At 34.8% G+C, this 22,351-nt stretch overlaps 1 protein-coding gene across 5 annotated transcripts in view; it reads right to left on the bottom strand.

The window, feature by feature from the left end:
- EYA4 (EYA transcriptional coactivator and phosphatase 4) overlaps positions 1-22,351 on the bottom strand; it is a 233,608-nt gene that overhangs the window by 87,263 nt on the left and 123,994 nt on the right. For all 5 annotated transcript variants that reach the window (XM_014533835.1, XM_014533834.1, XM_014533837.1 and 2 more), the window contains exon 3: positions 13,418-13,467. In XM_014533835.1, the coding sequence (XP_014389321.1) occupies positions 13,418-13,467 (50 nt within the window). The remainder of the gene's footprint in view (positions 1-13,417; positions 13,468-22,351) is intronic.

Raw genomic sequence — 22,351 nt, 5'->3', positions numbered from 1 at the left:
CTTTCTTTTTATTTTCTCTTATTTAATTTTGGCTAAACTATGCAGGGCTGTGTATACTGACGTGAAACAATTATCATCCCATCAGAATTATTTAAGAAACTTACTCTGGAAATCATATAGGCATGTTGCCAATTTATCCATGTAATGTGGAGGAGAAAAAATACTGTTGACATTTTTAAAAGTCAGGAAACTACTTTTAAAGCTAGAAAAATACAAAAGTATCGTCATTTAATGGGAACTTAGTTTCATGTCACAGCACACGCTCCTGCCAGAATCCAATGCTATATAACTACTTACATTTTGATTTTCAGCAGATGTAGTCAAAGTTGACAACATTCTCCTGTGACTCATTAGAAAATATTTTCACTGAAAACATATTCTTGATTTAAAACATAAGTGGCCTCATTTGATTTTTTTTCTCAGCAGCTTGTATCAACCTGTTTTTAACTCCCTAACTTTTCCCACCTTTCTACACTACATACCAACATCTTGATCTAGTGAACTAACCCAGATAATGAATAATATTGAATATCAGTTTCTCATAGTAATCCTGTACTTGAAAGAGAGAGAAAAATATACAAAAGTACTAGTTTAACAAAAGTAATTTCCTTCTGTCCCTAGTGCTTCATTAGGAATAATTTATATTTGCTCCAAATTAAAAGGTTTACAATCATAAAGGACAAATTATAACATAAATATGCTTGGTTTGACACTGAAAACAATTGCGCATGTGTGAATTATGCCCAGATAATCCACCAGCAGAGCAAGCTGATTCCCCGGGACACTGACCTGGATTTAGCATGACCTGGTGTGGGCAGAGCTGACCTGAGTTGGCACTGCACTACCCAGGACAGGGAAAGACTGCAGCCCAAAGAGAAATACCATGTAGTGATGTTATACCTGAGAGGTATTCAATTAACTTTCACCTATGTGCTTTCTGATTAATCTTTAAACAAATGCAATCTCCTGCATCCTATACCAATCGCATCGGCAATAACAACCCTGTGCAGGTTTCTAGTCTATGTACGCATTTCACCAGTTGCAACGGGGGACAAGATTTTATTAAATACAATTTTAACTTGCAAATGGGACTATCAGGACTTTCTTTAGGAAACTAGCTTTTCCCATTTTACAGTGCACAATTTATCAAAGAAATGTCTACATTTTTAGTGAAATTCTGGATTCTATAATTTAGAATCTTCCCAAGTTTTCAAACAAATCGTCCGTAGCATGCATGTAAAAGGCGTTAATTTTAGGAGAGACCATTGAAATTTGAGGAAAGAAACACTTGTCAGACTGGGAAGTTCTAACTCCTATGACTGGCACTATCAACAGAAGAGCCAGCAGGGTAAAAGTAACATGAAAATGTGAAGAAAAAAGTAGCCACTGAATCAATCAGACTCACTAAATAGGCAGAAATGGAAACCTGCCTTGATAGTCACTCAGTTAGGGAGAGTTCAGCCAACTGAGGCAGCTTCAATGTGGATGTGAAAATTCAATTTAATGAAAATCTATTACATAAAATTTCCTTTCACATAAGAAAGGGGATAAGGTTATTTAAAAAGTAAAAAACACTTCAATTTAATGAAAATCTATTACATAAAATTTCCTTTCCCATAAGAAAGAAAAGGGATAAGGTTATTTAAAAAGTAAAAAACACAAAAAAATGCTTCAAATAAACTAGTCTTGGCAACCCCTTCAGCCTCACCATACACACAGAATCAATTCACATGGTTTGTGAAACCAGTTTGGTCACTCCCAGGAATTGCAGAGATGGAAAACAAGCATGCCTTTGCTATTCATTTGATTCTTAACCTGAAAACAAGGCCCACATTTTGCACTATACTCTCTGCTTTCCTTCTTTTTTTTTTTTTTTTTTTAGCAGCCACTCAGCTATTTTAATTAAATGGATTCTTAATGAATGACCACAGGGAAAAGGACACACAAAAGAATTCAATGTGAGAAATTTTGGAGTCTATCATATATGCAAGTATAGGAAATCAGTCCCAAAGACTTTCCAACCCGTTTATAGTACTGATAAACCATAAATCAAGAAGAGTTTATCAATATTTAAAAGCCAACTATTCCTAATAGTCTTCAGAGATCCTTAATTCCATTGCATAAAGAAAAAAAAAACTTCCTTGTGAAGTGAAATTCAATTTTATAAAAACTCATATGCCCTACTACCAAGAATTTGTTAGACAGAATGCATTGGATTGGAAATGAAATGGAAAGAATTAAAAAGCATTAAACATATAGGAATTTGGGAAATAATTTTGAATCCACACATTGCTCTTCTTGCACTGTCAAGCAAAGGCCTTGAATTCCAGCTGTGGAGTTTACTGACTCTGTCTGTTATTGGGATGCAGACCCTGAATTGTTTTTCTAAGGTACCGATGGCTTGTGCTTTGCTGTCTATACTCTCCCGCGGATGCCCTTGTTCCAATGTCAAGTGTCTGTGAGAGCCATGACTGGGATTAATTGGTGCTTTTCCCAGCAACGCTGAGTGACTCATTCTGGACCCTGAGAAGGTTGGCTTTACTAGCCTCATATCCAAGTTGTTTCAGTCCATGAGGCATGTATGAACTTTTAGGGTACGTAATCAGGCGTCTACTGGATACCTGGGGAGTTTCTGAAAACATGCCAAGGAGTTTGGGCTTCTCACTGTGACTGGGGCTACTACTGAGATTTGGAAGAAGACAAGGTTGAACAGTCATGCAATGTGTTGGGCCTGTATAACAAAGAACTGACTTCCAAATCCCCCCCTGGGAGACACTGGTGGGTCATCTACACTCCTGGGCCTGTATAACAAAGAACTGACTTCCAAATCCCCCCTCCCTGGGAGACACTGGTGGGTCATCTACACTCCCAGTCACGTTGTACACACACACCTCTTTTTATCTCTACACATAGTTATCATCATTGCTTCTCTTTAAAGCAAACAACAAAAAATAACAAGAAACCCTAGGGTAATTACTACCCCACGAGCACATATGAAACATTGTTAACGAACATGTAAAAGACCGTGTCTGAGCTACAGCAGCCTGTTTTCTCTCCCAGGCGATGTCAGGCACCATGCTCCCTCCTAAAGCCTGCAGTCATCACCACAACAGCTGCCGCCTGAAGGGTGTGGTGCATCTGCCTTGGTGTTCTGCCAGACCACATTAATCATCTTTTTCCCAGGCACTACCATGATATCTACCATCCCTGTTAGTTGAGACTCTGGATGGTCCATCTAAAGAAGAATAAAAAAAAATGAGAGAACGAGTAACATGGGGATATAAATTATAAAGGATTACATCACTTCATGTAATAAGACTGTGGGTGTTCCTGAAAAGATACTGTTATTTTAGAGAGGTATGGAATTTCTACGAATTAATCATATGACAGAACATAATAATCAAGCCTACAAAAACAGAACAATTGTTCCCTAAATGAACTTTTGTGTCAAGCAGCGTTTTCACATATGGTGTTGCTTAAAGATAAAGGTATAACACCCTATCGTGAAAGCCATCCTGAGAAAGAAGAAAGGAACATAAAAGGAAAGGGGGAAAAAGAATGAGGGAAGAATAGAGACTGATTGTTAAATTTCTATCTCAAAAAGTTTGATAAGAGTATAATAATTATAATTAGAGTAACCATAAAATTTACTGGGCTTTTGTTAAAAGTAAAGAGTTTCTAAGCAGAGAGGACACTGGGACAGCAGGTATAACTGGGACTGTATTTGGGGCAAGCTGGGATGCATAGTCACCTTGCTGCAGTGAACTTAGAGGTGTCTCTTAGATTTGACCTCATTAACAAATGACATGAAAGCCTTATTAGTTATTATATGGCATACTGTAGTGAGAACAGTATAGGTAAAGACTCATTCATTCATTCATTCATATAATAAATTACTTGTTGCTTTCCTACTATGTGCCAGTTACTGTACCAGGTACCTAGACTAGATTTTAAAAATCCCAAAATGATCCAGTCATTGAGTTGCTCCTAATGGGAAAAATAAATAATTCTACAAAGCCTCAGTTATCCATAACCTGCAAGAAATGATCATTAGGGTTTAGTCAAATTCTCTGGGTGGCTGAGATGTACATCACTATCAGCAATAGCACCTTTAATATGGAATCATTTTGTATAAAAATAGTTCCAAAATGTGTTATGATGCTAAGCATAGTTTAACTTTTACTTTGAGAATCAAGGTGATCAATAATAATGAGAATCTTTACACTGAACTAGGCAGACCAATGCCCTCAGGGATTACGGAAGCACAGAGGGCTTCTGGTGTTAATGCCAGAATAACCATGGGATTAAGCAATTTGCATTCTTACATTTATGTTTGATTATTTTTCTTTTTCATTTTTTTATTCTTAGACCATCACTTCTCAATACTATTGCTATGCCTGTTTGTAATAAGAGTAATTTAAATTCACCTAATATATGGTATGTACTTCTCTAAGTGTTTTCTATCTAGTCCTCCATTTAGTCCTTAAAATACCTCCATGGGATGATATGGTATTAGTCCCATTTTACAGACAATGAAATCTGAAGCACGGAGGAGTGGTTTGCTCAAGGTCCGAGAGCTGGGAACTGAACTCAGTAGTCTCTCGTGTTTGCACACTATGTAGTGTTAGCATGGCCACATCCACTTTAATGAGCTATGAACCTTTAGAATTATGTATAAGGTAAAAGAAAATATGAGAGAGTCAAGCATGTGGGTTTGAGGCAATGAATTCCATGGCACCTAGATTTGTCATCAGGCCTTTTTCTTTCTCTGTACTTTACAAATACGCCTATGTGGACGAACTGATAGACAACTCCGTTTGCCAAGTTTATGGAGCCTTAGAAATTAATTATAATTCAAATAAAAGCATTTTTACAATGCAAGAATATTCCAACTATTCTTAAGTTGGATATTTTCTTATTAAAAACTTAGAGTTTTTAAGAAAATTAAAGTTTAATTTTAGTTACATGAATTTTAAAAATATAAAGACAGTTATTTGGCACAGGAAGCATGCCAGAAAGACATCAAGTATCAGGTGATAGAAATTCATAAACACATGAACAAAGACTTCATTCACCCATTGGCTTACTGGAAAGCAAATGAGAACATTCTGTAGGTTGCTAAGACAACTGAGAAGTGATGATTTAAATGTGAGATAATGAGCAGAATCTCTGTACCTTTACAAATCAAATTTTTGGAATCCCTACTAAGCCCTCATCTACATTTATAACTAAAACCTTAAGAGCATTATTTAAGAAAGGAAAAAAAAAAACAGCTTTCAGGTGTTTGAGCTATGCTGGTGAAGAAGCCTGAAGCTTTCTTTCTGATCAGGAGAGAGCCCTGGTTGGAGGATGTGTGTGGTGTGGCAAAGAGGGGTGTTTCTGGCTGGATCAAGCCCATCTTGTAGCAGTGATGGATGAGGTGCCTTTCAAAGAATTACCAATAAGTCAAAAAATTATTGGCAACTGAAATAGTAGCTTTTTCTAGAATATTCATATTTTTTACCAATAAGTCAAAAAATTATTGGCAACTGAAATAGCTTTTTCTAGAATATTCCTATTTCAAATTTGAAACTCTGGGCTCATTCCTTTTAGCCACACTGTCCTCCCTGATTGAACACACCGGGAAGGCTTCCTCTGAAAGGCCTATGCACTGGCTCATTTCTGAGAGAATGCACTTCCCCAGCCCACTTCTTGACTTATTTCCTTTTTTCCTTCAAGTTCTTGCTTTAATATCATCCAATTTAAAATTACAACTAACTTCTCCCCAGTACACTGCATCCTTGTTTTATTCCCTAGTACTTACCATCTCCTAACATACTCCATCATCATGTATGCTCCTGTTTTTACACCTATAAGTATCTCAAGTATTCAGACATAGATGTCCAATAAAAGTAACTTTAAGGGCAAGAATAATGTTCCTGTAATTAAACTGTTGGAAAGAAAACGGTGAGATCCTCTTGTTTCTTCCCACCTTAAGTTGACACAACATGAAACGGGCCTCCTAACGCCTCTATGTTTCCATTCACACTGAGTCTAGAACTTTTCACTAAACATACCCCACATCCAGAAAAACCATAAGGATTTATCCAGCTCAGTAAGTCCTAAGCAGACTATCAACCATAAGGGATATACTCAGAGGCCTTCACTGCCTCCATCCATAATAATTTTAATTATCACTATGATGCAAAGTAGAATCTTGTCTTAGTTCCTCGGGTCCTCTGAATGAAAGTCACAAAACAGATGCTACTTTATGTAATGTGTTACTATGACCAAATTAACTCAAAGCAGCTAACAGTCCCCAGAAAGACTGTTTCATATTATCACCCGTAAAGACTTCAGAGAAACTCAGTTTACAAGAGGCTGACCAGAAACATGGCTATTCTCTGGAATTCATCACAAGTACATGTGGTGAAATCAAGCACTTTCTCTTATTTAGAGAATAATGCAAGCTGTCAGTAGGAAGAGGCCAGGTCCCACCCACTGCACCATGCTTATTTCAAGTCAAATCTATTGTTTCATCTTCTATATACATTCGTTCTCAATACAAAAAAATTTAAAAATATATGATGTAGAAGATTGAGAAAATGTATTTAAAGCATGAAAAAAGTTGTGTATAATGCCTCCCCAAATAACCACAATTTGCTCAGTCTTTCAGGCCTTTTAAATACATCTCATACCTGGTTTCTCTGCCTCCAGGCACCAAGGCCATGGCTAATCTGTCATCACAAGTTCAATTTTAATCAGAAATCCACTGGTGACCTCCCAATGCTTGCAAAGACAGGTTGCCAAAACTTAGAGTTTGGACTCCAAGTTATTGTATTTATTTGATATATTTGAGAATTTGTTTTTTTAAAAAAAGAAAGTCCATGCCTAGATGCTTATTTTGGCAAAACTGTCTTTAGAAAGGTCAATAACGTAAGCTGCAGTATGAAGTGCATTCATCAGATAATCATTTAACAACTGGATTAATCACAGGAAATGGAGGAAGCAAGTTACATTTGGGTTGGTAACTGGGAGCAGAAGAGAAGACTGGGTCCACTGAACAGCAACTTGTCAGCCTGGCGATAGGGATAGGGAGGTAACAAATTGGTAGGTTTACAGAAGTGAATGGAGCTTCTCTTTCTTTAAGTTTGGCTGTCACTCCACTTAAAGATCTCTCAAGCTATCTCTACTTTGCAGGTCTTAGTTTATAGATTTCTGATGTATGAAATCAAGCTCCTAGTCTTCGTATTAGTGAAATGGATAACCACTGAGTTATATCTAATTAGGGAGTGGGAGAATGATGCATGCTGGATTATATAAAATGAAAGACTTGGGGAAGGGGTTTTGAATATAACAGACCAGTTATATATTCTGGGCAGAAATAAAAAGTAGATGACATTTTTTGGGTTATCTGCTCAGTATCTTGGAAGTTCTTCTCACCCCTGCTTCATATACTCCCAAGGGGTGGTTCCTGAAAGCCATGTTTCTGTTTTGTGAATCTGTCTTTCTAATACCATTACCTTCCCTGGAAATGCTCTCAAAATTGGGAAGAGAAAAATAAACTTCTAACAAGACACAGGTCAACTAAACCATTTTATATAGCAATTGAGTTTTCAGCATCTTTCTCTTCAAATCCTGAAACACAAAAATTAGATTGCATTCTTAGAATACTTATCTATTAATCATCCATCATGTTCAGGGGAAGGTTACCTTATAACTTGAAAGAGCTGGTTTTAAACAACTACAAGGAATGAATTATTATTTTGTATTGTGATTAGTAATTTTCTGGGTTATTTAGTCCAAAAGAGAGTCTATGCTAGTAATATACTAAGTCCAAAAAAATGCTTATATAATCCCATGGACTGTACAGCTAGATTGTTTTACTGAGAATACCTAATTTTATTGGTATTATGTCCTGAAATTTTCAAGATTGAGAACATGCAACCTGGTAGTAATACTTTCTCAGGCTTCTAGGAATAGAATATAGGGCTAGATGTACCTCTGATTTGACACAGTGAAATACTATATATTTTTTTACTGGTATCAAGAAATACGGCATTTAATTTTTAACCAAAAATTATATGCAGATAAACAGTTCTGAATTCTGGAAGCATGCAATAATTATTATCAAATAAACATGTATAACTTAATGTGTGAATTATAACATTGTTAAATCATAATTATTTACATAAGATGAATAAATTGTATTTTTAAAGTTTTACCCATAGACACTGAACAGATAAACTTCCTGAGACTCATGGAACTACTAGGATGTTAAACAAAGATTCATTCCAAATGCTGGAGAGTCTCCTGCCTTTCTCTTTATAATTGTAAAGTTAGGATAGACTAGGGTAAAGTTGGATGGCCATGGCTTTGCTGATTTCAGGCAATCATTAAGTTCTCAGCAAACCCAATTTCTTTAACCTACAAAGTGGAGAAGAGTTCACCTCCACCATTACCTACAGAACCATCTTACACTCTAGATGGAAAAACTATCATCTTAGCTCATACGCACCATTGTACTTTCTATATTTTAATACTCTCCCTTAGATTCCCTTATTGTAATCTGCTGTTGGTAGTGTGGCCAAGATGGGATGAAGCAGTAACATAAAAAGAACTAATATATTTCCTGGAAGTCACTTATCAACCCAGTTTTGCCAAAATTATTACATCCATTCATTCCTTAATTAACAGACTGAGTTTAAAACAAAAATTGCCTGACTTGAGTTTTACTTTCTTTCTATATTCTTGATCTCATCTTGAGGAAATTGCTCCACTAATTAGTGGCCCCAAAAGGAAAAAAAGTAAAGAATAATGCAATTTCATCCAATAAGATCACCAAAGAAATCATTCTAATATTATGGGGACTATTTTAACAAATAAACACTCTATGATTATTTGCCAAGAATGCAATTAAAGAATAAAATGAATTATTTTCCCCCTTCCTATCAGAAATAAAAAGGACTGAAAGCAAAAGAATACAAAAATGTGGGGCTCAAAGAAACATCTGCTCTTAACTTCACTTGTCCAGGAGCTGTCTCTTACAGTAAAATTAAATAAGATCAATGTATGTTCAGTGATGACTCAAAGGAGGCACACATCTACACCAATAAATTCACCATGAATATAGACAAAATCAGCATAAGATATTTCCGTTTATGTTGTAAGATGGTCTACCTAGTAACAAACAATTTTAAGGTATGGTCAAGTATTTTATGGTTAACAGTTTTAGGAACAAAGGCCAACAATACTATATTCTGGATATGGCAAACGACACAGAGAAAAGTAAATGAAGAAACATTGAGAAATGCCACTTTTCTATGTAGCACACTATAGGCCTTTTCATATGACACCAAGTTCAATATAGTTTTAGGAACCTGAGAAAACACTCTCCCTAACGTCTGGCTTTCAGTGTGTACACACAAGTTATTTCTAAGAAGATATTTTTACCTTATTTACATTGAATTGGTTTGTAAATTCTCTTTCTCCCCATCTACCAGTCACATCTGCAGCTCAAGCATTTCTTTCCCAAGAAAGAATTAAGGCCAAGCAAGACAAAGAATTTGCTGATACACATATGTCACTCCAAGAATTTTCCTGACAAAGTCTCCACACCCAATTTAATTACTTCCCTACTGTAAAAACACTTTCCATCTGTATTCATTCTAATCTTTTCAAATCCAAAACCAACATACTATAAAGTGAGCTAAATGAGTGACATGAGCGTTAGGTTCCAAGTGAGGCAGCACTTTATAAGGCAGTGGGTCTGCAGCCGGCATGCATTTTATGCTGATGCAGTATTTCATTTGGAGCTCAGTTCTTTACTTCGTATTTTGTTAGAATAGAATTATCTAGCCCTAGGCTTTTAAATCTCTATCTGAATCTCTCAACATACTATAAAGTGAGCTAAATGAGTGACATGAGCGTTAGGTTCCAAGTGAGGCAGCACTTTATAAGGCAGTGGGTCTGCAGCCGGCATGCATTTTATGCTGATGCAGTATTTCATTTGGAGCTCAGTTCTTTACTTCGTATTTTGTTAGAATAGAATTATCTAGCCCTAGGCTTCTAAATCTCTATCTGAATCTCTCATATTATTCATTCTCTCTCTCTCTCTCTCTCTCTCTCTCTCTCTCTCTCTCTCTCACCTCTCCCTCCTTCCCTCTAGCATGGGAAGGGAGAGGGAAAGAGGGGGAGAGGGAGAGAATATCTGAATGTTTGTGGTTTTTGATGACCATAAAAGAATCTAGTCATATATGTATATAATAAAGTAATGTTGTCTATAATAAAGGCATTTTGGTGTGGGGTGCTTTCTGATAGGTTATTAAAAACTGAACCTTAGTACATGCATATAATAAATACTGTGTGGGGCATTTCTTTTTATACTAGTATATATTTTTATTGATTTCAGAGAGGAAGAGAGAGAGAGAAAAATTAATGATGAGAGAGAATCATTGATCGGCTGACTCCTGCACGCCCCACACTGGAGATCAAGCCTGCAACCTGGGCATGTGCCCTGACTGGGAATCAAACCATGACCTCCTGGTTGAAGCTCAACCACTGGACCACACTGGCCGGGCTGGACATTTCTTGATTCGTTGACTATTCAGTAAGTTATTGTATGCTTTTTGTGCAGAATGTTCTTTAGCATATTTTATTCTCTTCTTGGTATTCCATCATTGCATTAATTAAGTGCTAGTTTTGGCACTCCAATACCTAATACCTATGACTAACAGAGAATCTAAGAATAGTCACATCTTTATTTTACAGACACTTCTAGGCTTTGCAGACTGTCCCCTGCACCAGAAGTTAAGAGAGGAGACTATCCACTATCAAAATGACTGGGCAATTTTGAACCAGCAAGTGATTCTAGATCATCTTGAAGGTCTTTCCACCTTGGATGTTAATAAGTAAGGATTGTTGTTGTTTTTTTTATATCACAAAGTATTAGAGTCTTTAGAAATTGATTTGTCTAATTTTACCCATTTATATCACAGATTAGGAAACTTTTAGAAGCAGCTAATCCATGGTAACTGACTACTGGTTTCCAGGAAGTGAAGCTACTTTTCAATTAATATATAATATATAATTTATTATACATTAATATATTAATATAATACATTAAATATATGATATATTATAAAACGATAAAATACATTTTAGGTAGTCTTTTTAACATAGTAATTATTTGCCTTAAAAATAAAATTGTACTTTTAAGGCCATATGACCTGAGATTTACTAGATAAAAGAAAATGGTCTAATTCTAGGTTTAAATACACTATGCTCTAAACTCTATTTCTTCTCTGACTTATTTACATCAATTGTGAATACAATCAGTTTTGTGGCTTGCTTCGTTTACTGAAGCACATTATCTGTCCAAAAATCCTGAGTGGCTTGAAGGGTAAAAATATTTGATATGAAATATTAAACACACACACACACACACACACACACACACAAACACACACACACGGGACACCTGCACCGAGCCTCTGCTGCCAGACTGTGGCCATCAGTAGGACATCCACTGAGGGCTCCCGGACTGAGGGGCAGGCTTGGCTGAGGGAACCCCATCCCCCAGTGCACGAATTTCGTGCACCGGGCCTCTAGTATTAATATAATACATTAAATATATGATATATTATAAAACGATAAAATACATTTTAGGTAGTCTTTTTAACATAGTAATTATTTGCCTTAAAAATAAAATTGTACTTTTAAGGCCATATGACCTGAGATTTACTAGATAAAAGAAAATGGTCTAATTCTAGGTTTAAATACACTATGCTCTAAACTCTATTTCTTCTCTGACTTATTTACATCAATTGTGAATACAATCAGTTTGGTGGCTTGCTTCATTTACTGAAGCACAACATTATCTGTCCAAAAATCCCGAGTGGCTTGAAGGGTAAAAATATTTGATATGAAATATTAATAAGAATGGTGGTATTGTTCTGTTTTTCTTAGTAATCCTCAAGACCAGCTGCTTGCAAAAATTATTGAATTACTTAAATAACAAGCCATAGGTAGGTCACTCATAGATGTCAGTGAAATGCTTCAGAAGGAAATATCCACGCATCCTGGAATTACTGCTTTGTAGGAAACCATGAAATAGTTCATCCATTTCCTACTGCTACAATAAGCTAGAACTATTTGGTTCTCTTTTGATACCTAATTATAAAGAAAAAAGGTCAAATGTCATAAATTTTATAGCAGATTATATACTTAATGATCCAAAAGAAAAGAATATATGTAATCATTTTAATATAAAATGTATAGGAATTAATTATAGAAATGTCATACTGCATAAAGCAAAGGAAAGGTTACTCAAATTGTAAATGCACTGTACAAATATGTACTTCCCATCCAAAAAGAAGATATGGCAGTTATTAGCACGTTACCTAGAGCTATATTGTTTTATTATACCAAGAAAATCTCTGTGTACATCAGATGTTGGAACAAGTAGGATAAAATAAACAGACCCATCTCACCATTAAATATAAATTTCTTAATGCAATAGGTTATGGTATACCATTAATATCATATTAAGGATATGTGTTTATTATAGCAATGTATTTGCAGTACTTTCCCCTATCTATTTAAAATTGAGACCCTGGATCTCAAAATGAAAATGTGTAGGTCTGAAAAAATTTGTTGGGCATGTAGTGACTTGACCATTTTCATTCATTATTTATACAGGCTCCAAATAACCAAAAAGAGAATTAAGTTATATTTTTCCAATTTGACAGCATCCACAAAATCTAGCAATGATTGAAAAGAAAAAGAAATACTGTGTGTTTTTTTATAAACATAGATTTGAAACTTATTGAGTTTGTGGCGAAATTTCAGATGTGAATACATGAAAGGAGGTTGGTAAGAAAAATGAAGATGAATGCAAAATAATGAATGCCAAGGGAAGATATTTTCAAGTATTTCTAGAGATGTTTCTGCTAATATTCTTTAAAGCTGACTTTAATCATGGTTGTCTTTTTTATTAATATTATGATTAACTAGAGGCCCGACTCACGAAATTTGTGCACGGGTAGGGTCCCTAGGCCTGGCCAGTGATCAGGGCTGATCTAGAGGCGACCAGCGGGGTGATGGGGGGGGGGGAAGGCCCGCTGGCACCCGCCTTGGCTGGCCTGTCGCCACCTGCTCGCCAGCCCCACCCCCTGCTGCCACCGCTGGTCGGGGCCTGCGGGCTGGGGGAAGCTCCTGTGTTGAGCGTCTGCCCCTTAGTGGTCAGAGTGCGTTATAGCGACTGGTTGTTCTGTCGTTCAGTCGATTTGCATATTAGGCTTTCATTATATAGGATGGTACCCTAGCCAGTCAATTTCCAGACAGATAAGTTCTTTAAGAAACTCAGTATTTCAAATCACAGCTGTATCTGAAAAATTGCAATATTTCTTAGAAAGTCTTGGCCTCCATTTTACTGTACCTGGAATTCTGAGGTTCTGAAACATCTGATTCTGTGCAGGTTTTCTTTACCTGTAAGAAAAGAGTTCTAGTTATTCTCATATGAAAATATAACTTCCTCGTTCAGGTTCACACACTTGTTAAACTTAAAGTGGATACAGCTCTGCTCACCAAGATCTCTATAAAATACTCCCCACATTTTATAGCAGCAGCATGCAGTACTAAATAGTGTATTTCATTATTTTTCCCATGAACAGCTGCCAGAGGCACTTCCCTAGACTCCATTAGTATATAAAATGTTCAGCTAAAATAGCCCAGGACTAGTTCAATGAGGAACAAAGAAACCAAAGAACCAGGAACTAGAAAGCCATACTGTTCCCAATTCACCAAGAAATGTTTTTCAATTGATACTGCTTCTGTCTCCTACTAAAACACACAATAATAAACAGTAGGTTCTGGGGGCAAAGCACAGTGTTAGCTAAAACACTCATACATTAATTTTCATTTTCTCAATCCAGTGGCTGTATGTTCTCAGCATATTAATTAAGTTTCCACATTGCTCTCAGGCTTCTCACATATATTTGCAGTATATTTTTGCAGACTATAGTTCAACTTTGTGGTATTTAACCCACAAAAGGTAAAGAATGAAAATAACTTTTACTTCGGGGACATGCTATCCATTTCTATACAATAGAGTGCAATAGATTTTCTCAAATAAGATAAAGCACAAATCCATTGCCCTTCACAATTTAACTGCAATCACAGTTACGTGTGTTTGATTATTTTTATAGTCTTAATGGTATATTGTATGCAAAACAAACTCAATTTCAAAAATCCTTTAGTGAATCTGAAGCATTAACAACATACATTTCCAAGTCCACTGTCATATATTCTGGGTTTCTATATTGCCATGGTCTATCTATGTAACTACAAAATCCAAGGCACTTTAAATTCGGATGTGTAGCTTGGAAGTGTACATAAGTATACTGAATGTACACTATGGGTATAAACTGCAGTACAAGTGGCATCACTTAAAAGTATGTTTTGAATTTCAAAGATACAGCATTGTCTTTGTAGCACACGACTCTTTTCTCCTCTGATTAGAAGAATGCTTATAAGCAAACACACAGAAAACCCCTACACATTAAAAAAATCTGTCTTTTGCTATAAATTTTAAGCCCAGACATTTTCACAATGTGGGCAACCAATTATTTGCTTGATTAACTGTTATCTCATTTATATCTTGTGTGCACATTTATACAATGTGAAATGAAACTGATTAGCAAAGAGATGATCCTATTTGTAACATTTTCTATGCCCATTACATGGAATTCAGCACCATGAGATGAAAGGGTAAAGAAATGTTTCTAAGAGTAATTAGTTTAAAAAAATACTTTTCTTAAAATGTCAACAAAGAAGTCACTACAAAACCCATAAAAGTCTTACATTCACTAAAATTTGTCGAAGGAAAATAAAAACTGAAAGGGAAGGATATCAGAATAAAACCCTTCTTTCCCACTGGTTCTTTCCTATGATTCATCACCAGAATCTACAGGAACTGCCCAATAAATATGTAGAAATCATCTCAAAGTGAATGTCATGTTCCTCAAACTATGATGACTTGACTTGGGGACTAACTGAAGAAGCTCCAGAGCACATATGCACACTAGAAATATACACCCAAGCAAGAGTCAGAACCTAGGCAAGCTTCCTATGGTTCAAAAAACAAAGAACAAATTTTTAATACGCATAGCTACACAAAACATCATTGTCCACATAATTACCAGAAAGTTCTGATTATTTTAATTTTCTCTCAGAGTAGTAACTATAATGGTAGAGGACACATCTATTGATTACTTACTATCTAGTCCCCATAGAGTCCTAGATCCATAGCTAATAAATATGTGATAAATTATTGAAGTATAGATATTCTCTTAGATATTGTAAGTGTGCATTATTCAAAATGATTCTTTTTAGGGCTTTCCTTCATTTGCTCATGGTCAAATGAGGGAAGAATAATATTTGGGATACCATGATTTCTATAGGAGAGGTTGATTCAGTGTTGTGAGCGTTCAAAGGATAATCTAACCCAGCCAAAAAAAGATGGGGATGGCAACAAACTTCTGAACAAAGTCTTAAAGGATACAGGCCTCAAAGAAAGGCAAGTATTTCAACATCATGAGGTTTGCGTGAGGAACCATATCATGAAGACCTTATAAATAGTAAAGAATCTGGAATATAATTTTGGTCCAATGAAGACCATTTAAGGGTTTTAAGAAACAGACTGAGTAGAGATGATAAAGGACAGGGGTGGAGAACGTCAAGCCCACGAGCTGCAAAGGGCCATGAAATCATATGGTCTGCTGCTGCCAAGGCATTAGGAGTGAAGTAATTAAATGTTTGACCAAATACAGCAGGCTAATTTTTAAGATGATAATTTTGTATGGCCCATGAATGATGTTATAAATATCCAAATGGCCCTTGGCAAAAAAAAGGCTCCCATCCCTGGTACAGAAGATAGTGTGGATGCCCGACTGCAGTAGCTCAGTGGTTGAGTGTTGACCTATGAACCAGGAGGCCACAGTTCAGTTCCTGGTCAGGGTTGGGAGCTCGACCCCCAGTAGGGCGTGTACAGGAGGCAGCCGATCAATGATTCTCTCTCATAGTTGATGTTTCTCTCCCTCTCCCTTCTTTTCTGAAATCAATAAAAATATATTTTAAAAAAAGAAGATAGTATGGAAGGAGGACAAGGTGAGGGCTGAAAGACAGATAACAGCCAAATGCAACAGGAGAGAAAGTAAAAGTTCCATGAAAGCAGAGATGGCACTGATCTTGTACATCACTACATCCCTAAACTTAAGTAGGTGCTCCTGGCTGTGGTCTAAATGTTTGTGCCCTCCCAGAATTCATATGTTGAAATTCTAACCTTCAAAGATAAGGAAGGTGGGTGTTTGGAGGTGTTTAGATCATGAAGGTGGATCCTTTATGAATGGGATTAATGCTCTTATAAAAGAGACCCCCACAGAGCACCCTAAACCTTCTACCATTGAGGACACAACAAGAAGGAGATGGCAATGAACCAGAAAGCAGACTCTCATCAGACACAAGCAGGCTAGTGTCTTGATCTTGGACTTTCTAAATTCCAGAATTATGAGAAATAAATTTCTGTTGTTTGTAAACTACCTAGCCTGTGGTATTTTGTTACAGCAACACGAATGGGCTAAGAGAATCCCCAAATATTAGTTTACTAAGTGAATAATTCAATTAATTGGTGAGAGATGGTAAAGAACCATGGGGAGTTGAGAGGATGTTTTTGACAGATATTTCTGACACAGAATTGTCAGAACACTGTTATCAATTGAGGCAAAGTATAAAGTATAACATGATCTGACCTTTTAATCCATCCTTGAAAAAAAATTTTAGTAATACCAAAAACTGAAAAAAAAGTTCTTACGACTTTAAAATACTTTAAAACCTTACCTTATTTCTAAATCGATGGAGAAAAGTTAAATGAATCATTAAGAAAGTTATATGTTTATAGTGTCTTGAACATGAAATTAGAAGCCAAATGGAAAGTTTTACCTAAATTTGAACACACCCTCTCATTTGAGAGATCAGCAACACTTCATTAAATGGTGAGTGCTGAAACATATATGCTATTGAAGAAAGAATATTATTACAAAATATATAGAACCTTCTTTCTTCAATGACTACCAATATAGTTTTGAATACAGTTAAAACATGCAGGCCAAGAAATGAGACAAAATCTCATCCTATAATTTAAATACAAATCCTAGTTTTCATAAAACACGCAAGGAGGTGGGCAAAAAACATGACAATGTTAAATACATTTAAGTGGTTGCATTAACATGAATTTTAACTCTACTTAATGTTACTAAAGTACATGCATCATCAAAGCAAGATGAAAAGAATTAAAAATTTAACTATTATAATAAACATATAAATGTTGCAAAACACTGAATTTTTAAAATTAAATGAATGAACATTACCTAAATGAATAGTACCTAAAATTTTTGAGTGTTTGTCATATGCCAGGCACAGTGCTAGGTAGATACTATTTTTTCTCCAATTCACAGATGATAATATTGAGAACCAGAAAAATTAATCTGCAAGTGATTTCTATAATAAATTTCAAATCCAGATTTATGAAGGCATTATAACCAGGTCATGTTAAGAACCTAATATTCATAAACATATAAGCTGAAATGTTTAAAATTAAGATGCAAAAGTCTTAATATTTAAAAGTTCAGTTTTTATTACATTTTAATAATAAGTACCACCAATTATGCTTTTTCACTCACCGTGCCAGACTATTTATATGTAATCACATTTAATCTATGAAGACAGGTATGATGGATGAAATCCTTCATTTACAAATGAGAAAACTAAGGCTCAAAACAACAACAAAATAAACCACCTAAGGTCCAATGTTCTATAGCCAGCGCTAAGAGGGGTGGAATTTGAACTGAAAGCTATGCATCAAGCCCTTCTTCCTCTTTCATGCTAGATATGCCTATTGCTTTTGTTAGTTGTTTTTTAACTAAGAGTTGAAACTAATGTTCCAAGGAACACTTTTTAAAGAACCTACCAGTTACTTCTTGTTAATATATCTATGAAACGAATCTTTTAAATTGGACTACCGAAGAAATCAGTTTTACTAAGCACCAGTAAGCAATGTTCTGAAAAAAATATCTAAATACCTCTAGGATCCACCACCCTAACAACTGCCAAAAAGATCTAATATGAAAGACAACTTCCATTTTTTGTTTCCTGTCTGAAATAGCAAGACCCATTCATTCAACAAGGCTTTACTGAATGCATTGGGTATACCAGAGACCATTCTAGGAATGGAGAAGAACTAGACTTGGGAAGACCAAGAGAATCACCACTAGCTACATGGCTATGAGACCTTGCAACATGACTAGTCTAAACTGAGATGTGCTATAAGTGCAAAAGGCACACAGCATTTCAAAGACTTAGCATGAAAAAAATGTAAAAATCTTAATATTTTTATATTAAGAAATGAAATGATATTTTAGATCTACTGGGTTTAATAAAAGAAATCTCCTTGTTTCTTTTCAACTTTTCTAATGCAGTTACTAGAAAATTCAAACTACATATGTGCTTGCACCATATTTCTTTGAACAGCAATAACTTAAGACCAACAAAAACCTGTCTGCAGGGATCATACATTCCAGTGGAGGAGACATACAGTATATAAGTAAACAGGTAAAATGAATATAATGGCAGCAGTGGTAAGTGCCAAGAGAAAATAAATCAGAATGAATGGGTAGAGAAGATTGGTCAATGTTACTACATTAGTTAGACAATGGTAAAAAAAAAATTTGTTCTTATTTGACAATACCATTCACTCTTTAAGTTTTTTGGGGAGCTGTATGTACATGAATAACTGAAATTATATTTTTTTACCTAAAACTAATACAAAATAATATTGAATATAAACTGTAATTGGAAAAAAACCACGTACTTTTTAAAATAAATTATAAAGAATGTGGTATTTGTTATTTGGAATCATGAAAACTTTCAATATCTCAAAAATATGGGTAAAAATGTAATTTCTAGACTGTTTTGCATCATAACTATGATATTCAAGTATAAAACTCACCTTAAAAGATTTCATATTTTCTAACCATGTGGTGCTTTGAGCTTATGATTTTTTGTATGAATTAACTTTTGTAAGAACGAAAAACATGATTAACTCGTAAGAAATCTATAGAAAAGAATGTTTCTTTTATCTTACCATTCCATCTTTTTAAAAAGCTGGAACCAATTATCCCAATTATTTTCTACTTAATCTCACTGTTTATAAGTCCTGAAGTATTAATGAGAATAAAACAATTTAATGGACTGAATAATGGAAGAAGACATTTTAAAAAGACCTCTCTTGTAATTTCATTTTGTTTTGAAATGAACTAATGACTAAGTCTTAATTATACAATACCATGAAAATGAAAGATCAATTCTGCAACTATACATCCAAGATAAAACTTTTAAAAATGAAAGTGTGCTAATGTAATGAATGACTTATCACGTATAATTTTACAGGTGATATTTTAGAAAATCTTTCTTTTCTGAACTGTGTAGAAAATATAATGTGAATCAGATTATTGTCAACTTTGGTTATACTAAATGTGAATATGCTACAATGTGAATCTGACTGAGTCAATATTTATACCAATACTGTACCATATCAATGCCTAGTTTTTGTGTTAATGTACATATTATAAAATATATTTGTGACTGAGTTAGATAAAATAATTGTAAATAATTGTCTGATAAAGCAGAATATGTTATCTTTAGGTTCTGACTTTGTGAAAACAAGAGATTCTTGAAGTATCAATTGCTACTTGGCATTTTTCATATTTTCTAATACTTAGAAGTTGGTCATATTTGATTTTTTAATTATATAATGAAATTAAAAAGTGTTTTCTTATAATTATTCCAGTTTTATTCTAGTAATGTAAATTATGCTCTCATTTAATACATTTCAATTAGATGACCTTTTCTAACACATTTACTTTTTTTCAATTAGTTGAACCAACTGCTCCTCCGAGTTTACTGGGCTTCCCCAGATCATCCTGTTCTCTAGTCAGTAGAATTAAATAAATACAAATTAAAAGACCTCACTTCTGTTTTACTTCACAATGCATATAAGTAAGATAACTAAGAAAATATAAAAGTAGGTATGCAAATTAATTTAAAAATTGAGTCAAAATAATACTAGTTGGAATATTCAACCAAATATATAATTTTTACAATAGAGGCTTTTGCTAAAAGTTATTCTAATGTTTGTTCACTGAGAACAGCTGCAAAAATATATGTTTATTTTCTAAATTTACATGTTAACAGAACTTAGAATAAAATACATACAGACTTAAATGAGATAGCCTATAAGTATTTGTGCAGCCACATACATATAATTTATGTTGAGATTGGCATAGAATTACTGTGTTGTAGTCCCAAACATATAAACTAAGGGAGACACTGTCGAAACTGGCTTCAACTAACGTCTCCTCAACTCTCAACAAGACCTGTTTTACACTTTTTATGTTTCAATTCAGTTACTGACTTCTAAAAACTCAAAGCATAAAAAAAAATCTCTAGAACACAAAGTTTGTCAGATAGAGTTTTAATAATACACCCATACAAATTTGAGAGGCTTTAAATGAGTAAAATGCCATTTTGCCAAATGGTGGCAAAAAAAAAACCTAAAGTGTGAGAGATAGACTTTGTAAAAGTCTAACTACTAAATAAACCTAAAACTATTTTTATAAAGTGTCATTCCTTCTCAGAAACAAAAATTTTGCAGCTCTAAAATTCATACATTTCTAAAATCCTTTTCATGAAGCTAAGAAAGTTTCTGTACTGCTCCCTTTTCTTAGTATATCCGCTTTCAACTTTTTTTTTTTAATCATTGCTCACCCAGGCTTCTTCCCCAACCCCATCCCCTACACTGAGTATCAGTTCTCAAAAGCCCAAGCTACCACCTATTTATTATAACAGTAAGAGAATGCTACTGCATAACTGGAAGTCTGCATCTACTTCAGTTCAAAGAAAAATTGTCATAACCCTTCTTTACTGCTGTACACAGATAAATTAAAAAGATACAATTGAATACTCTGTGTTTAACTGCAAGAGTAATAAAATAAACACATACACTGTGAACAGTAGGGCAGAAGGTTAATAAGTAAAAATCTGCCACCAAAAACCTAAGGTAGAAATTATTTTACTCCTCTAGCATTGGACTGCCATGGGTCAGACCTTCATTTCCAGGACCCAGGTTTAGGGGAGGGATATTATACAAAATCACACACTGGGGAGAAAGCACGTTTTTAAATGTAAAAAAAAAAAATCCTATAGACTGCAACTCCTATCAACTACAACTGTCACAAGAGTGTTCAAATTATTTGAGAGTTCATTGCAAGGTTGGATATATTTAAAAAGCAAAGTATAACAATGACTCGGAAACAAAGCACAATTATTTATGTGCAATATATACCGAGTAAATCAAAGTCAAACCACATAAGCTTTTAAAATTCTGAAGCATATTTTCTCCTTAATTATGTCATAGTCCTTTGTCACCTGCCATAAACTCCACATATACTGTATGAAATATTCCGGAAATTTTCAAACTCCTTCTAATGGTACGTTTTTCATTATTACCCAAAAGGGACTATATCAAAGGTAACACAGTACTTAAAATGCCACAAAAGGAACCATAAGATGCCTTAACATATCATGTTACAGCTCATATGAAAGTCCTCCACTCCCCCCAGGTTTGGAACAGGACTAGACTGTTTAGCTGTAATACTCTGCATCTGAAAGATGAGGGTTAAAAGAAATTTTTTTCTCAGCAATGTGTACTAGAAACACCTAAGAGATATTTACCCATGTAGCTTCATCTCCTTTATACTTTTTGTTTACATGTTTCTTTGCAGACCTGGGTGCCACAAGACAGACAGTAGCATTGAAACAACAAAAAAAAGCAAAGTGGAATATTTACTTCTAAACCAAGATCTAATACAAATGCTAATTTGGTATAATCCACTGCAATGAAATTCAAATTGCTAACCTCACTGAGTGCATTTTCTCACTGAGTCAGAAAAGAATAATCCCACCAGTATTCAATATAAAAATCTTTAGCTTTAGATTTCTCTCCACTCAAGTAAAAATATGAATTTATACAAATAATGCTTTAAAAAATATTCTTCAGAATTGCTCCTATTCCCCTAAATAGATAATTTTGCTAAGTTTTTGGCAATGTCTTCTATATCTTTCTGTTGTTTTCTTTCCTTTTTTAAACGATATTGAAATGCTTTGACCACAAGGTTAAGAACAACTTCCCCATTTATCATGACCTGCCAAGCACAACAGGCCCCCAGACAACACAGCCCTCAACCACTTAACAAATTCA

Source organism: Myotis brandtii, unplaced genomic scaffold (genome assembly GCF_000412655.1).
Source record: "Myotis brandtii unplaced genomic scaffold, ASM41265v1 scaffold123, whole genome shotgun sequence".
Lineage (NCBI taxonomy): Eukaryota > Metazoa > Chordata > Mammalia > Chiroptera > Vespertilionidae > Myotis > Myotis brandtii.
This window is presented reverse-complemented; position numbering and strand designations above follow the sequence as displayed.